The sequence below is a fragment of the Cardiocondyla obscurior genome, linkage group LG11, assembly GCF_019399895.1.
Source record: "Cardiocondyla obscurior isolate alpha-2009 linkage group LG11, Cobs3.1, whole genome shotgun sequence".
Taxonomy (NCBI): domain Eukaryota; kingdom Metazoa; phylum Arthropoda; class Insecta; order Hymenoptera; family Formicidae; genus Cardiocondyla; species Cardiocondyla obscurior.
The window spans coordinates 4155630-4175182 of NC_091874.1; the positions used below are offsets into that span (position 1 = coordinate 4155630).

General features: G+C 40.7%; 1 protein-coding gene across 1 annotated transcript; it reads right to left on the bottom strand.

The window, feature by feature from the left end:
- Positions 1–7341: 7341 nt before the first annotated feature.
- Positions 7342–15418, bottom strand: LOC139106365 (zinc finger protein 525). The gene is made up of 3 exons (XM_070663080.1): positions 14920–15418; positions 14620–14743; positions 7342–14530 (listed from the first exon to the last, which is right to left on the bottom strand). The coding sequence occupies exons 2-3, from the start codon at positions 14734–14736 to the stop codon at positions 13673–13675; spliced, it is 975 nt and encodes a 324-aa protein (XP_070519181.1). The 5' UTR covers positions 14737–14743; positions 14920–15418; the 3' UTR covers positions 7342–13672.
- Positions 15419–19553: the final 4135 nt, after the last annotated feature.

The window sequence follows — 19553 nt, forward strand, 5'->3', positions numbered from 1 at the left end:
GAAATTTAATTTCTCCTTTCTTGAAACGCGGCGTGGTGACCGAGGCGCGTCGGCTCGCGCGTGCAACTCGTCAGGGTTAACGGGCATAACCGTAGATAAAAATAATAATTTCGAGATACACTGTAAAATCGCGCGCGATGTGTTCGCGGTAGTACGCGCATCGATCAAGAAGGGAAAATTCTAAATAGACACGGTATTGCGTTATTAAAGCGAATCGCCGGTTGCAGTCGGTCTGATAATTAGATGCAGCACGGTGAGTTACGGCGTAGTAATTGCGGGGCAGACGCATTGGCGTTACCGCAAATTGTAACAATTGTCTATGTATCTTTGCGATGATCGTGATCAAAGAAGCAGGTAAAACTCTCGTAAATATCGTCCCGGCGCAACACCTGTGTTCGCCGTACGGATCACGCGCGCATGCACTCGCGACGCGACGAGCGAGCGAATTAATTACATCGTAAACGTAAAACTGCACGAGCTCTCGCGCTATACCTGCCACCAAAAGTCGCTCTCGCCGCAGCAAGCGGATAATATTCGCATTACCATCACTTTCTGCGTTAATAACGGCCGACTTGCCGGACCAATTAAGACACATCGCCGAGCACATGATCGAAAGGGTCTTTAGTGACAGTTGGCGTCATTAAGGCGGCGATGACCGACCATGCGAGGGCCCCGTATTCGTTTTTAAACAATTTTATAGCACGAGAAGCGATCCCTATCGCCGCGTATCATCTCTGTGAGATCATCGGTGGCCGTCGCTGTAAACGCGCGTCATTTCCGTTCGAAGCCACGGCTGAATTATTGCGATCGTCAAACATCTGTCCGCGTATGAGCTTATGCGATCGTGCCTCAATCGATTTTGATCGAAATTTCTGTGAATGCAGACAGTTGCATCAACACTTTGATGAATATCTCTTTCAGATAATATAACAGTACGCTATCGCATCAAATGCTTTAGCCGAGTTTTTAATATACGTTATTTTAATGGAACTTGTAATAATTTTAATAAGAACGAAAACATGATCTTGATAATTGCAGAATCATAATGAAGATAGATATTATTTTAATTTTAATTTTAATTTTATATATTTATATTTTATTTATATTATTTTAATTATTTTCAATTTTTTAAGGAAAAAAAACTTCTTTACTGCCCACGTTTAAATACCAATATAAAAATATTAGAATATTTCCCTTTTATGTAATTTCCATGATGTATTCATCATCTTTTATAAATCTTTCATAAATAAGTTCTCTCGAAAATCATATGTAAAGATACGTATACAATTGACGAACGAACAGCGGATGCGAACATTTCAAACGAATTAACTACTATAAAAATAACGCATTCGCTAAGTATATACCCACTTTCATACTTCATTTCGCGATCAGTAGCCGAAACACCCATAGCGGGGGCTTCGTACAATAGAAGATGGTTGAGTTCACGTCTCAGGCATCAGTTTCTCAAGCAGCTTCGGCCGTTTCGCCTCGAAGATATTAGATTTATCCATTTGTTTGCCGAAAGTCTCATAAATATAAGCTCCCTTTGACGGCATCCCACGGGTCTTATCCGCCGTCGTGATCTCATGGGTGGCCGGATAGATGAGTGCGCGGGGTGCGGCGGTGTGACAGAGGGGTGAGATCGATTCGGTATAGTTTGCCTTCGTACCGGCATCAGTATTCCCAATTAACGGGGTCCTTTCATCAGCTATGAAGTTAGCAGGGGGAGGGTACATTTATAAATATGATGATCGTAAAAGGAGGCATCGATGAGACGAGGCAGATTTTCTGACGCTTCCCGGAGGAGCTAAAACGAGGGGGAGAGAGAAGGGGTGTAGTTATTGCACGGAGAACGGGACGAAATTGATGGCGACGCAACGGGACGGGTATGGGAGATCTTACGGATCGTGTCGGGCGTAATCTAAAGGGAATAATTAATGCTCGCTTCATTGGCGTAAGCTTTCGCCAATCGCGAAATTTCCAAGTTAATCTTTATGTTAATTAAGAATGGTTCTCGCATCTATCATAAACCGTGGATTATTATATGTATATCTATTATTCGATGCATAATTTGCAATATATTTATAATAAATTTTTTTTTTTTTTAATTTTTTATCTCTGATGCGTAGAAATATTTTTAAACAGTATTTAGATAAACTTCAGACTTTACATTATAGTTTGCTAACGGAACTTATCGAATGTATACTTCCGACAATTGCTTATAAATAATTGTTTAAGTAATCCCTCGGTGTCGGTAGTTAGTTCTAACTTTTGGCGGTGTTTATATAACAACGAATTTCAATGTATGGAACGGTGAGTTAGACGCAGGCAGCTGCACGAAAGCTTATAGAGGCGTCGCTGGAGCTGATCAAAGACGATGAAGCTTCGGGGAGGAAAATTGGTAAAGAGGGAGTCTATACACGCTACAGGCGTATCCGTCGAACGGTTTTACACGCGACGTGGAAGAACAGGAAGGAGGGGTGACAGCATCAGAACTAATACTCTGTTATATCAGGAGTTAGAGGTGTTAGCGAATTATGTCATTTACCGGATGTAATTCGAAGAGAAAGAGAAGAAGAGAACATCGCGCGTTAAAGAGATAAAAATAAAATCTCCTCCTATTATTTATTATTTTTTCAACGCGATTAAGAGGGAACAAATAATCGATAAAGAGATATCCTCGTTCTATTTTATGAAATTTAAAAGCTTCAACTATTTTAGATTTTCGCTTATCGTCAATTATTAAAGCTGGTTTATTGCCGCCTCTGCGTCTAATATATTTCTAAATCTTCGAAGAAAGGCAGAAAGACAAATTCGCATGGCCCTTGAGAATACGGAATTGGTGCTTCCCGGTCGCATTTTTCCTTAATATATATTAAGTGTTGCACGAATAGAGCGCCGAGAAAAATCGTCGCCGGTAGCGTGAAATGACCAAGCCGCTATCCACGATCTGTCCACAAATCATCGACGGGCATCCGCCAAACTGTAATCAGTGTTCATTAGCCTGGCCAGGCCGCGATTCTACAGGGTTTCTCCCGTGGGGAGATCTTTTCAATAACTCTTGGTCGGTGGTAATTGGTGGCGGACGATATCTCTCGTAGCTCCACTCCTCGTCTTTTCTTGCTCGGGGTCCTCCACAATGTCGTATATAACAATATCCCCGGCTGTCTCGACCTGACCGCTATAGATACAGAAACATTAAGTGTCCAGGACACGCACGCACACAGACGACTGTACTCGCACATCGTCAAAGAACAACGAGTAACCGACGTGGGTACGTCCTGTGACGCACATCGACCACAACGACGTTCGAGAGAAGAGGACGAAATTCGTGCTGGCTACCGATACTCGCCCTTCTTCCATTTCATGTCTTATAGATGCCTCCGGACCAGTCGTTCTCATTTTCTTATCCGCCAGAACAATCTCGTGAGGAAATCGCGACTAGATAAAATCGCGTTTAATCTTACGATTAATTTGCATATTTAAACGAAGCTTATCAACGTATCTCTCGAAGCAAGCCAACTTTTCGGAAAGTATATATAATGCGATCGTTTTCGTAAATTTAAAAATTACGCACGCTCGTATCTATAATGTCACATTATCTTTGTGACTAGTTTAACTCAAGGGGGTTTGCAGATTAATGTTTGAAAACGACGCGCGGGTAGCACATATTTGAGAGCCGCTGGTAGAAAAGCGTCAGATCGGGGTAGTTTGACCGGGGGGATTGAACAGACGCACATTGGGTCATAAACGTTTATATTGCGCTCAGTGCGCCAGTAATGCCGATATTGGCAAGTTATTGGTCCCCCCTTGAATGTCGAACTACCTCCGGATATCAGCAAGGTCGCCGCAAACGTAGCGTATTTTCGCTAATCCGGGAAAGAGTATCGCCTCGGTATAGAGCGTAGAAAGTTTAATTGGAAATATCGGGGAAGCCGAAAGTGTGTCGGAGGATAGTGTCGGTAGCGGGTGTCCCGAACTGGCGTATTAAACGAGGGTATTCCCATTGTAACAGCAGTCATATCCGTATTATCAAGACACCTTTTTGCGCGCTTCACGTTAAAAATATTAGAATACTCATTAAATTGTGCTCGTCTTTAATGAAATCCTTTTATTCGGATATTTTCAGAAAAGCAGCAACATTACGTTTAAAAATGTACTAATTGAAATAGCACAAGTTTCATATAAAAAAATTCTTTTAATTAAATTTTCATGTTCTTCGTGTATTTAATTGATTTAAAAGTATTTAAAAATAGTACTTAATTTAAATCAAATTATTGCTTCTTTTTCTTCTTCTTTTTTTTTTAATAAAAAACGAAACAAAGTTATAAAATCGCAGGAGGGTTTTTTTTTTTTTTTGAAAAATTTTATCGAGGAAAGAATTTTCTTTGCGGCGATACTTGCTAGACCCAATCAACTGATATCGCGGGCTTAAGCTCCCAAGAGTAGCAACTCCTGATACGGCGGTAGTTCGACGATGGTTAGGCGGCTTGATCACGAGTTAGTGGTTCGAGATGGCAGCGTAGCCAGGATAGACCGTGGAAGGAAGAGAAGGCCAAGCCAACTTTATGTCGGGACGTAAGCCGGTTATAGGCACTGCCGATGTTATTTGATGGCCAAATGCACTCCACCAGCGCGGGGTGACCTCAGCCTCATCCGCCTTCCAGCCGATCTCTATCGTCCAGTTAGTATTTTCCAGGCCACCTCCATTCTGATCCTCCCTCTCTATCAACGCGTTAGGCGAGGAAAAATTCAGTACATCATGTTTTGCGGAAAGAAAAGATATCGTCCGTTTCTGAAAGTCCGTGCTTTCGGTCTCGTAATTAATGCCTTTCTTCTTTTATTTTAATTCAATGTTTCTTTTTTTTTTAAATTAATATTGAGAAACAATCGAGAAAATAACAAGACGTTTCGCGAGCGAATATTAAAGAGCCATCGATAGTTGAGCGTCACGCAAAGGTATAAGAAACGACGCCAGAAGCGGTGAAAGGGCAGACAAAGGGAGGCAGAGAAAAGAGAGATTCACCGCCTCCACCTGCCTCTTCTCTCCGGCCTGACTCGCGCTCGGGTGAGCATAAAACGCGCCGCGCGCATTTCCCACCCCCGCGCATTAATACCTAACCGCGCCCGCAAAACTTAATGAATTCTTTAGCGAGATCAAAAAGAACTCCGGTCGGCCGATACGACGAGCGGCGGGAACGGTTTTCTACCTTTTTTCTTTTTAAAGTGCGGGGAGAGCGAAATTGAACGGCGATATTCCCGGTACGGTTTAACGACGATGTACACCTCCGGGCCTCCCTTACTGCATCCCCTATGTTCTCCGTTTCTCTTAACGAGGCACGTTCCACCAAACTTCGCAGCTCTCTGCCTTTCGTGTCGCGTTTGCTGCGCGAGGCGTCGGTGCGTTATATGTCATTGACTTTCATCGAATTGGAAGTCATAATTAATATTAAATAAAATTCCACTGGGATTATTACTGCATATTCTGAGTGAAAATATCGAGAAATGTATTAATTGACGATAACTGTACAATTTAAATAACCGAAACTCTTTTTTTTTTTTTTTTTTTTTTTTTAATTTAGAACTCTGCGTACCCGCAGCCTGACTAACCAAGCAAACCGAAATTAATTTAATACGTTATTTTTCAAAGTATTTATATATTTTTTCACGTATTAATTCGTAAACGAATTCCCGACAGCTGAAATTCGACGCTGTAATTTCAGCGAAAATTTGTAGCTGGGAATTCAGGGGGACAATTCATTACTGAAAGTCTACAAGATTTAATAAGACAGTGATATGCCAGGATAGCCGGCGTGCGAAGTGAGAAAAGAGGAAATGAAAGAGACAGACAGCCACATGCCTTCAGTAAGCTCGCGCTATTTAAGAGAGAACGGCCACCACCTTGGTGCCGGCTGAATTGCTCGCGACTGCATGTCTTAGGGTGATTGGGAGTTATGACTCCTAAACCGTACTCCTGGGCGTCGGAAGGACTTGACACAGGTCAGATACCGCCTCGTAAAATGTTATGAGAATTAATGTCATCCCCCTCCAGCCTCCATTCACCGTGCCACCTATCTTCGCACGCCACCCCCTTCGTCACCCCTCGCTATCAGGGCATTTCCTCCGACACCAACATTACCGGCGCGATGTCCTTTCGGTATAGCCAATTTCGTCGTTACGGTGACCACAACTTTTGCGGCTAATGGAAAAGTCGATACCCGATTGCTCGGCATTAACCATTAAGACGCAAACAGCCAATCGTGCGTTAAGATTTGCCGAGCTGCCTCACGATCCGCCGGTCAATCGTGAGATTGCCGCATTTCGTAATTCGCGTGACGTTTATATGTATATAATTTTATAGCGTTTATACGAGTCTAAATTACAGTCGATCTCGTAATTTATATATGCCTCTTTTCTTAATTATACAATAAAGGAAATACATAACGGTGTATTAAAGAAATTGTAAATTATTTACGTTAAATGCAACGACTGAGTTCAGGTGTATTAATATTTCGATGGGTACGCGCGGAATTATTGGACACGGTTGAAGACTTCATTTTCCGTGTAATTATCGAAATCAAATTTAATTAACTTGGTATGTCGTCGTGATGCCGGTGTTACGACAAACAAAATTTTCGTATTTCTCTTCTCTCCCATTTCTCCCGCACGTGAACATTCGAGCAGTTGAATGAACGTTTTGTAGCCACACATCAATGTCGACAGGCGAACCACGGCACTAATTATTATCCCTTTTTTTCTTTCTTTTTCAATCGAAATCTGTCACAGTGGACGTTACGCGTGACGATGCAGTCACGCGTGCGACGCACTTTTCGTTTTATATCAACAGACTGCATCCCACATATAACCTTTTAAAATAATGTACTTCCCGGATTTATTTAACAAGCTACATGAACAAAGCACGCGTCTGCGTATGCGTTTCATCGAAAACTTTATTAATTATTAATTTAATCAAAAAAATGGCTGAGAGAATTTATATACGATTACGACCATTACTTTAATTTAATTAATTACCTACATTAAATTTCCTACGCAAAGTCTATTTTAAACAATACGTTTAACATGGTTTTTATTAGCCGACGATATTTTTATTTTTTTTTTTTTTTGCCACGAGTCAGTAAGCGACACACCGCATTTACAAAGAGACGCGCGGTTTGTTTCAATGCCAAAGTTCTTCCCACAATGTCGAAAAGTAAACGCGTTTATCTAACAATACGCGACGGCGGGTTTGCATAGACGAGCACTCATCGTAACGTGGCCTCATAAAGACGCTATACATCGGCAATCGCTGGATGAGTGGCTTCTTCCGGTCGCCCACCAGCGTTCCATGGCGTGTGTATATTAGCCGGTGGTGTTGCGGCCGTCAGTTTAGACGATGATTTAGTAGAGGCATTGATTGGGTCGATCAGAGGCCATATCATCTCATTTAAAGCCTTCCATCATCGGTGTCACTATTTATAGAGCGACCTATCGCGCGTTCGTCCGCCTCGGCGACGATGATCGAATCAATTTTCGTCCGCGTTCCTTTCACGCGATATATTCCCCGCGCGGACGCTGTATGCCTACATCTGTGTAAATGCCGGCCGTAACAGCGATTGAAAGATTGCACGGAAGTCTTCGTAGCGAGGCCTCCGTTCTTTCAATATCGCCTACGCCATTCATGCGGCCGATTCTCCGTCATTAATTGACGCGGCCGGTCGAAACAAACATGCTGTTGGGCGATGCGGAATCGTACGCGCTCTGCACGTCTCTCTAAAATAGGATTAATTTTAGACTAAATTATAATGAGAGGGGTCAAAAATTGTCTGGCCGCTCATTTATTAGAGCAAGACGCGACCGTGTACGAGTACCTCCGCAATAAACACCGTCTACATTGCCAATAAAGATAACAATTCGAAGCAAAGCAAAGAAAAACGGCAAATTATATTCTTTCTCTCTCTCTCTCCCCTTTTTTTACGATTTAAAGAGCAACGCTGCGATATGGAGCAATGCGAAAAAGGATCCGTTAGACATATTTAAAGATAAATCGAATAAAAAGGCATAGTATAAAATTTATAAAAATGTATGTAATAATAGTTCTTCTGTGGATAAAGATCCGTTCCCCGCATGTCTGCCTCATTCCTCTTTATAAAAGAAGACCATGTATCCTGAAACGTCAGAATTCACAAAAACGGGAGCTGTTGCGGGAATGACGCGTATTCTGTGTCCGCGATTTCCGAGTTACGTAAAATTCATACGAAGAAGAGACCAGCGGCAGATGATATGATTTGTTGCGCGAGAAACGCAGTGTAAAAGACCGCTACGCATGTAATTACGAAAAACATAAATTCTTACCGTACGCTTCGTATCATAATTAAAACGAATGTTTGAAATGTAACACTGCGGTATCATTGAATTATCCATCCTCTACCATATTCAAGGGCTCTTATGCTAATTTAATTCTTCTCTGGAAACCAGATTCGGGAAACATTCGGGAAAAGCGTGGTTGTTAATAATACGCACGATGAGGCAATTATGTATTCCATATGACTGAAAGAACATTTTTATATATTTAGAAACGGCGAGCCCCTTTTTTTTATACGAAAAATATATAAATAAGCGATGGGGAAAGTTTAATTATTATTAAAATAGCAAATGTATCGATGCATGATTAATTTCTTATTAATTAATTTCTTTAGTGAGAAATTATGTTAATAATGAACAGATAATAGCAAAGTACTTATATCATAAGAATGTATTGATAATATTGATAATTATAATAATCGTATACGTGAATGCACTAAGCCGAGTGCTCGCGCGAATGCAAAATTTAATCGGTCCTGAAAACAAATAACCCTCTCCGAACCAATTAATTAGTACATTCGTGAGATATCGATGGCGAAACCCCACGAAATCGGCGAAGAGAAAAAAGTTCAAACGACTGATGCGGGGTGATATGGCTGGTTGCGGAGGAAGAAAGAATATCGCGAAAGAGAAAGAAAGAAAGAGAGAGCAATTTAATTAGTATAATAACAAAGCAGTCGGAAGGCTATCAGTATCGGGGACGCAATATTTCTCCATTGAACGGTCATACAGGGATAGGGAGAAGGTATTTAAATTGTTTCTCTCCTTCTGTCCCTCGTCGTCTTTCTCTTCCGCTTTAATGGCGTCTCCCGCTGGCTTCGATGTTTTTGAATTAGCGTAGCAATGATTTTTCACGACGAGACAAAGCGTTCCTCGACCGTCGGTCTACACTTTAATCAATATACGCGTCTCTGGTGAGCGTACCGCGAGAGCGCGTCCCCTATTGTACCCCCTCGTCCCGATAAAAATTAATATTAGAACCCGTGTTTCTTCGTACAGAAAATATGCCGCACACCCTCCGCGTGAGAGGAAGCATTCCTATATTGGCTCTCGCGTGTCAGCCTCGAATCAATCGGCCTGCAATTTCGTCGCCCATCGGCAATCCCTGAGAAATTATTTGCACCAGTTCTTTGATGTAGGTTTAATTGAATTTTTACGAATATATATGTACAAGTCGCATAATGCACGATAGATTTTTTAGTTATTAAATAGTTGTAGATATGTATATCGCAGAAACGTTGTTTTATCGCGTTTAAATTATGTTTAATTATATAAAAATAATTACATCGTAAAAGTATATAATTTGCAATATTGATTAAAAATTCACTAAAAAAAAAAAAAGAACCGAGAAAGTATAAAAGATAGGGAAAACGATCAATCAGAAAGAGAGCTCATTATCCATGAGCATTATCACGTTTATGTTTGGCAGAGGCCAAAATGATTCGCCTGAAAAGACGAGAGATTATCACGGAGACATTCATTCGATAAAGCAGACATCTCCTCACCGATACGCCGTTTATTCTCGTCGCTCGTGAAAAGCGCAATCGCGATTTCGATTAATCTCTGAACCGGTTGTAAGGGCCGACGCGAGATTGTCTTCCCTTGTAAGGGGAAGGCGGTAGGGACTCGATATTCCGACCTCGTCGCTCAGGTTTCCCAGCGCGGAATTATTTCCGAGGGGTGGCGGCGAGAATTAAGGTTTCTTGCGGCATAAAAAATCTGTGTAATCAATTATCGAACCTTTTACCCCATATTTCACGGCCAATGAGTCGCCACCCCCACCGGCGTCTTTAAGCAGGCGAGAGACTTACCGACCCTCTCCCTCGGTACTTTTTAGCTGCGATCCTTGGTCCTTCCTCCTCGCAGCTTCACCCTTATCTTCCTCCCGCTTTTCCGCATTGGCTCTTCCGTCGAGAAAAAGAATAGCCAAGTCTTTGTTTGAGATATCAAATATTTATTTTCTTAAATAACGCAAGAAGACCAGGAGGGGCGGATCGCCAGCATTTTTTGCCTTAATAAATTATCGGCGATTATTGGCCGCGTTTGCCTAAGCAAGATTTCTTTTTTCTCGTCTGAACTTTCCCCGCGAGATTTTGTACCCTACCACGGCGATGCTGCGCGATTAAGTCAGGATCGATCCAAACTGTGAGACAAACATTCTTTGTCGGTGGACGATGTAACAGTTCGGGGCGAAAATACTGTGAAAGAAATTTTTATAGTTATAATAGACGCGTTACATATATTCTGGTTGAAACAAAGTACATTAGATACTTTTGAACAAAAAAATAGGGGAGCGCCGTACGCAAAATGTAATTTGAGTTCGCTAAAAACGTAAAGAATTAATTTTACAGACGAGTACACCATTTTTTAATTATCATATAGCAACACTCGTGGGAAATTACTGTACGAGTAGAACGTGAATATTTTTGAACCTATTTGGAAAAATTTCTAAATCCATCGGCTGAAATTTCGTCCGCTAATTATTCACGAGGTAGTCGTACGTTGCTCGACCTCATCGAAGCACAAAGGGATGTGCATGAAGAATGACAAGATAATTTAATAATTCTACAGAAATAATTTATTAATAATATTAATTTGAAATGTAAGAATACCGTTTTTATTTCTATCATGCGCGGTGACTTGATCTTCCATTTTACCAGCTTTTCCGTTTACCGATGCAAAGTAAGAGGGGAAAATAAACGTTGCGACCAGCTAAGAAAGAGCAGCGGCAATGACGTGCACAGCACGTGTGCGCGCATTCGCGTGCGGCCTGGGGAAATGAGCGTTAAAGTGCCGGACGAAAACCGTGAAAAAACTCAGTGCCGCGTACATAGAACGCCCTGTATTTCGCCGCGAGCGGATTTTCCGTCTCGAGGGGGGAAGGACAGGGTGAGAGGAGAGCCGACCGCGGGAGACGACAACGTAGACGATGTCGACGATGGCGGGGCTAAAAGGCACTTCTAATGGCATTGTGCGCGTTCAAACCAACACGTGGAATGCTTGGCCGTTTTTAAAATTGCAGAGAAGTCTCCGTCTTAGCTTACGCGGTTTTTGTCCACTTTCCGCTTTTTGTCGCTCATTCTGTTTTTCAGCTAGGTAGACACGGCCCGCGAATGCTAGTAATATCCACGCGTCGTTGACGCTGAATGTGAGATTAATATTATAAATGATCGATAAATACGCGCGTAGTAACTACTTGTGTCTCGTACTTTACATCGATTTTTCCACAAAAAGCGCCAGCCATGCAGTCTTTTCATTAATGCCTGAATGAATAAATGCCACTGTGCTCCTCCCCTGAATTCTTAATGCGGCAAGCTCGCTGAAAGTACTCCCGGGCCTTCAAAATATCTTTAAGAAGTTTAAAGTCCTCCCTCGATAGCATGTAAATATTGCATGCAAAGCGCGACATCAAAGAGATTCTTCCACGGTATAATGCTTTAAATTTCGGCGCGAGGAGAGATTAAACAACAACGTGAGGAGATAAACAATCTTAAAATGTCTATCAGGAAAATGTGTTTGTCTTTCTACCCTTAAGGATTAATTCTCCGCGGGGAGAGCTCTATCGATGAGATTAAAAGTGCTTATTGCAATTTTAGGAGGAAAGACAAATATTTAAAATATATCAGTTCTCTCGCTGCCGTCACTTATAATTATTTTGAGTATCCGAGTTCAAAAGTATCGCGGCAAAGGGAAGATAACCGGACGACGGCGAAGCGAGGACATCAGAACATCGTTCATCTAACAAGAACCGGGTTCGACGCTCGCCAAAGAGACCGCAGAATCTGTTCTAGCCTCTCTACCAGAACGTTCCTGAAAACTTTGTTACATTTTTGGTCAAGTCCGTATGCGCGATACACGCTGGACGAGTAAGTGGATCAAAGGGACACAGGAGAATTCCAGGATGACAGAAAGCAGAAGGAGAGAGGAAGAGAGACGCATTGAAAATTGGCGGACTTTCCTATTGCTCTATCTTTGAGTGCTTCATCCGGCTTTCTTTCAATGTCGCCGCGAAAAAACCTTTTCAAAGTTCTTCAGGACGCCGTGAACAAAGGGAATACGGAATGAGTGTAGTTAGCGGCATACAGAGTGAAAAGTAGATTGGAATTGGTAAAGGTGAATTTCAGTTAGACATAGATAATTAATTGCTTCATATTTGAATGAAAAAAAAATATAGAAAAAATTCTACTCTAAAAAAAGGCTAATGTGTTGACAGGCCAAAAATTAATACCGCCGTCTTTCTTGATATATATATTAATATACGTGTGTGTATTTATAAAAAATAAATTGCATGTTTCGTCTAGTTAAAAAAAGAGAGGAAAATAGAAATTGAGAGAGAATGCTGCATCGACAGAAAGAAAGAAGAGAAGAATAAAAATGGTAAAAGAGAGAGAGGAAGAAAGGGAGGCCTCAACATGAGTCGCGCTAAAACCACGTTTAAAACAAAGGGTGCCGCCGGCGAATTAAGAACGATATTTTAACGCTCGACTTAATTGCATTAAATTGCAAGTGAGAAAGAGAGTTAACAGCGAAAAGAACTATGAAGAAAAAAATGTATGAACGTGCAAAACCAAAAGGGTTGAGAAGAATGGTGAGAATTTCTGAAGAAAATGACTCTTCTAATTCTCGTGATTCGATATGAGCGATTATACGCGAGCACATATTATATTTGACACTTCTAATGCGTCAAAAAAGAAGATTGGAATTTTTTAATTGTTAATGAGTTAAAAATTGTTAAAGAAAAGACAACTTTTCTTCTTGCTATAAATTTAAATATTCTTTTATGTAGAAAATAATCTAATATTTTTGTCATGACTGTAACATAGAAAAAAAAATTGACATGAATGAGATTATTGAATATTAATGACAATATAATTACTGTAAGTTATAAATAATGATTTCAAAAAATATTAGATATAATGAACCGTAATAACAACACAATATATATGACAAATTAAATCAGCACACGTTAATACGCGTATATTATTTATATATTAATATATATTAATTGCATAATTTTTTAAATTATTCGTTATTTAATTTCACTCACTGCTTTTCACGAAGGATGAAAAAAAAATTGCATACTTTTATGTAATTTTTCAAATTACATAATAAAGTGTTACTAGAAATTAAGTTTGCGATAATTATACAAAAATTTACGTTACCTAAAAATAAATGTTTCTCAAGACTGTATCTTTTTATAAATTATATTACTCCGCAATACCTTTTAAAGGTTTCTGCTTCGATTATTGAAAAGAATTAACATCAGATTAAACAGATGTTGAAAAATAAATTTAAAGTTTCACGGAATAAATTATTGGTGTTTGCAAACCACATTCTTGGTTACTGTTAAATCATAAGCCTCACAAACGTCATTTTCCGTGGCGACCAAATTCTGAGTTTTACATATTAGATCGTCGGTAGAAACTGAACTTTCAAAATTATAAACAACTCTATTCGCTGGAGCCTTCAATGGTCCAAAATGCATGTTTCTGTGATTCTCCAATGTGAGAATGCTTCTGAAATACTTGCCGCATTTCGTGCAATAAAGATTGTATTTCTCGTGGCTTTTGCGATGCTTGTTGAGAAGATCTTTCCGCGTGAACGTCTTGTTGCAGATCGTGCAGCGGAACTTATCGGGGTTTACGTGCAACACATTGTGCCTTGTCAAATTGTCCAACCTCGTGTACTTCTTGGTGCAAATGTCGCAGGTGAATTTGGTCCTGTCTGAGTGGCATCTCTGATGGTACTTCAGATATCTCTTCTCAGCGAACGTCTTTTGACAAGCACAACAGATGATCTGGTTTCTCTCATTTTTCTTGGCGTCCATATGGTTTGTCAGCTCTTCATACGTTGCAAATTCGTCCTTGCAAAAGATACATATGAATTCTTTTAGCTGTTTGTTCCTCTTTATATTCTTCAAAAAATTGGGATCGGTCATGAGCTTGTAAAGAAAGGAATCTTTCAGCTTGTCCTCCGGCTCGGCGGAGGTGTCTGTTGCGATATCGTCAGTGCGATTGGAATTATCCTTTGTTGATAGATTCATAGCCTCATTATTGTTATCGTCGTTGATCAACGATGACGAAGTGCTGGTGGATGAGAGTAAAGTCATCTTGTTCGGTCTGGTAACCGTTGTAAATGGAAAAAAAATCTTCGAAGGTGAAGCATATATCTGTTGAATAACTTTTGCTTTACAATACGAAAGAATTAAAAAATTAATATTGTTCCAAGTTACGTATTAATTTTTCATCTATTATTTACCTCCATAGAATCATAATCTTTCTCAATATCCTCATCACTTTCTTCTGAAGAGCTTCTTGATGCAATATTAATATTATTTTGAAGTATTCTGTGTCTCGGAATTGTTTTAGTTCTCATTTTTGCACTGCGAGTGGGATACGTAATATAAGATTAATTTCGAACGAAATATTAATTGCATAATAAATTAGAAAAATTTTAATTAAGTTATTTAAAATTATAAAATATCGCACATAATCAATATTTCTTTAATATAATAATTGTGATTTTAATATTTTTTTTTTAGAATAAACTTGTTTTTACCTCTAATTTAAGCGAAGAGATTCAGAATTCAGAAACACAGGGTTTATTTGTTACACTTAGCAGTACGTCGGCTCTTTTAACATAGTATTTCACGTCTTGTTTCGCACAGTCTTCGCGGCACTTTACCGTCTGTACGAAATACCGATAGCGACTGACAAGATTTATCTAACTGCGAACCGAACATTGCCTGGCCGTCCTCGGTACGACTTTGGTGAGCGACACGACAACAAAAGCCTTAGCGGAGTCGCGGAAATGAGAATCCGTAGTTTGCAAACATAGGCTCGTATTCGCAGAAATGGATTATTACGGAGGCTAGGTTCTTCAATATTATAAATTCTTTCGTACGAAAATAAGTATATAGGTATGTTCTGGCATACATAACACTTTAAAATCTTAAATACATTCAGAAATAGTCTGCATAACTTTTAATTTGTGATATTTGCAATTCCAACGCACGGAGGTAAAATAAAATTATATAAATACCTTGAATTAAATACAATAGAATAACATTGAAATTTATGATAATTAATTATTCTATATAATTAAAAGAAAGTATTGCGAGCACCGGGATTAGATTGATTCTTCATTTATAACTAAATTGACCGTCTCAGCTATACGAAAACGACGAGGGAATGAATATTTCTCCTCTCAGATATATTTTTATAATTCATTTTATTCGCTTTGCAAGCAGGGAGAATATTGCTACCGCGGCGAACAGAGTAAATCGACACGATGCTAAAAAAGATGTCGCGACGTCGAAATAAGCGCACGAGGAATAAAAAAAGAAAAATGCGACGGGGTCAAGCATATAATTGGCAAAAAAAAAAGTATTCTCGCTGTTTGATGCGACGTCCTCGTAGCGATCCTTGCACGGTCCCGGTCGTTAATACGACATAAGGAGGAGCCAGGGTTAAGCGAGGGTGAAGCGAGGATTTTTAATTGTAGTTCGTCCGATATAACCCTGCCCGACCCGTCGGTATTGTCATACCGGGACGGCGCTTTTCTTTATTTCCCCAGTGGCTGGATGAGGTTATACATTTTTTTTTAAACTACGGCAATGCCGCCGTCTTCTTATTAGCAAAGCTAATTGGAAATACAAATGGTTATTCACGGTAAGAAGGAGAAGGCTGTGCCGAAGAGTGACTGCGTGCTCGTGGCCGGGAATTTGCAGATAGAAAAAGAAAGATTGAAGCGAAGGGGAATGGCGATGGTACACTTCTGCGTATTAAGGTTGTATTTGCTCCGGATAATTAGGACTTTTTCCCGGCCAATTCGGATGAATAATTGATTTTGCTGTTCCCTACGCCGCGCTGTCCGGACGCGTCTGTCGCTCTTGGACCTCTTCGAATGACAATCACCCGGAGAAAAATACGGATCTTCGCAATGAAATATTCAATACTTCGGAATATTATGCGTCGGCAAGAAAAAGTGCAGAATGATGAAGCATTTTCAAATACCACGAAGTGAGCGATAAAATTTTATGCTCGATATTTCTGTAGATTAATAAATTATTCAGTTAATAATTTTCTATTAGAGAATTTTTTTAATTAAAAAAGCATCAACTAGAAAAAAAAATCTAACAACGATCGGCTTTTGATTAATTGTGAGAAGAAGTGGATAATTGGCAGTACACGAGCAACCAAAATTCGATAACAATTATTTTCTACCCCTCTACAGTTTACGGAAAGTTTTTCGCAATTTTACCAGCAGCGTGAAAGCAACGTCGAACCTCTCGCGAGACATTTTGACATCCAGTACATCATGCCTATTTCCTTCATCTAGTTATATTACGTATACAATATCTGTGTATCGAAGCCGGTTGATCCTGGCAAGTTCCCTTCCTCGACGCCGGCTCATACATCACACCACCTTCTTTATTAAACTCATATTTTTCAAAAAGTCTCACCTTCGCTATCTGGAGCGCCTCCTCTCGCTCGCAGCTCGGAAATCAGCTCTGGGAGAACGAAAAATTCATTTGGCTCTCAAGGATAAGATGGATATGAAAATTTGCACGCTGAAGATGATTTACACTCGCCACGGATATCATACGATTACCCTTTCACCGTGAATGACTTATCTTCCATAGAAAGAGATACGTGCCATTGTTCGATAGAAATAATATATTAACGCAATTAACGCAAACTAATTAAAATTTTGATTGCAAAACTTAAAACCAACTCAACATAATTTCTTCTATTTTCGTCTTGATTAACGTCGAAAATTTTCGATAAAATAAATTTTTCTTGATGAAACGAGAAAAGTGTATATAGGGATTGACGAAAGAATGGCGGAGATCCTTTAACGAGTCGCGCTTCCAGGGGATATATCGCGCGACAAGTTCGTTGTCTCTTCGTAGCACCAGAAAGTTAGGCCACTTTCCTTCGACGCGCGGAGGAGAGATTGGCCGTTTGGCGAGCATAAAGAAGAAAGCCACCCCCTTTAGGTTGCCTTCCAGCGCACCCTTCGCCACCTCGCCGTCGCTCGCCCCTCACAGCCCAAAACCGCGAACGGTTATAAAGCATTCTTCCAGTTTATTAGACGGAGACTCGCGGGCCTCTCTTTATATTAAGCATGTGCATTATTAATGCGCCGGCATAACCGTAAAATGCTGATGAAAAAAAGTTGCCGAGCCCCGCGGGTGTTTCTTCTGCGGTAAGAGGCGAAAGAAGGAACGGGCTCCTCCGAGATTGTTACCGCGTTTTGACTAACTGACTCTTCGACTCGCTGGATATTGTGTCGCGCGATACTCAAGCGTGAAAATAGATTGATTCCTTGTCAAAGAAAATATGCAAATGCAATCGTAAACATTATCGGGAACGATAAATCACATTACAAGTAATTTCATTAGATGCAAGGGATTGGAAAATGCAAATGATAACGGTATTGAACGGCATGTTCAAGTTTGGTAAAGCAATGCAAGATATCATCGCGTGCGATCGATCGACGAGAGGTTTTTTTTTTTTTTTTTTTTTTTTTTGCCTCGGAGTTAGAACTGTCTCACGCGATAAGACAACGCGGCAATCTGGCGCAGCGCAGGAGTTACACGCACAAGGGATTTCCATGGAAATCGATGACACCCTCAACAACGTAACTTCGGACGAGAGCGAATCGCCGAATAGGATGCCCGTAACTTATCCAGATAAGGGGTTGTAAAACGATGCTGTAGCTATCTGCCAATACGGTCTGCTCCCCCTTTCTCGCCAGAGGATGGGACCTGCATCCAGGTTGTGGGTAGATATAGGGAGCAATTTCCCAGAAGTTGATGCCATTTGAATATCGCCTGCGACACGACACGCGCTTTCAAGGCACCGCCGTTCGTAAAGGCGTTTACACGACTGTTGGAGATCGCTATCTATCCGCGCGCGCTTCCTCGACAAATACTGCCGAGACACATTGGTATTATATTGTTGCGCCCATTTCGTGGATCGTATTTCCATTGCGGACTCTGCGCCCGCGGTACTTCATGAGGAGATGGAGCGACTAACGTAAACCGCCGTCTGTTTCTCGACATTTGTTCTCTCACCGATTGCAAGACAATTCGAGGGGATATAAGATTACAGTAGCTAAATCTTATAATCGGCGTTAATTATTATTATCTTATTTTTTTTTTTTGTAAATCACGTTGCATTATTTTACCAGCCAAATATTTCACGCGCTTAAGTCTCGTAATTAAAAATTAAATATCTTGTAATTTAATTAAAGGGAATTATTTTCGTACGTATTATTATTTATAGATTCGTAAAATTAAATTTCTTTGTTTCGTTTAAATGATAGAGCTATTGCAATTTTATTTTCAGATTATTCATCAGCGGAGTACTTTCGGACGACTTTAATCAGAACGCACTTTTACTCTACGCGTGCGATTATACTTGGTGACTTCCGGATACGTGCTGGGGCCATGTCACGTTGGCGTTACCAAAGTCTTGTTTATCAAGTATGTTGCTACAGTCAAAGTATATATATATACGGACACGAACACCCTCCGCGGTGCCCGTCAATGGTGCTTCTTAGCTTATGCATAAAGCCCCTTCCGCCTATCACCCTCACGCCGTCCCGGTCTATTCGCAACCACCCCCGCAGCCTCCTCATCTTTCACGATTTCATCCCCGCCGTTTCATCGAGGTTTCAACTCCTTCTTCGGCCGGTGTTAGCAGATCGGGGTGTCTTGCTCGCTCGCGAATATTTCCGCAGGATGTATCGCAAAATCTATAGCGGTCTGAGGAGCGGAACGGAAGGGTAGAGGATAGGGGGAGGAATGGGCGACGGTGGTGGAGGCCAGGGTGGTTTTCGAGAAGGGTGAGCCCCGTCACATTTCACTACAGACTAATAACTTCTGAATATTCATTTCGTGTTTCTCCTTGCCTGCTTGCGAACCCGTAAGCAAGGCTAATGCGACGCTCACAACGGAATCCGCGATATTTCTGAAAATACGCCGAGAATGATAATCAATTGCGGATCCCAGCGATTGCCTTGCTAACCGCGGAGTATGAAAATCGTGACGGCGGAAATTGGAAAATGTACGATACAGTCGATCGTTCAGCCGCACTGGTCGAGAAAACGATCGCCTCGTTCGACTACGTGTGAGACGAGTCTTAGGAGTATGTACTCTTCTTCGTCGAAGCGAGAAAAACAGA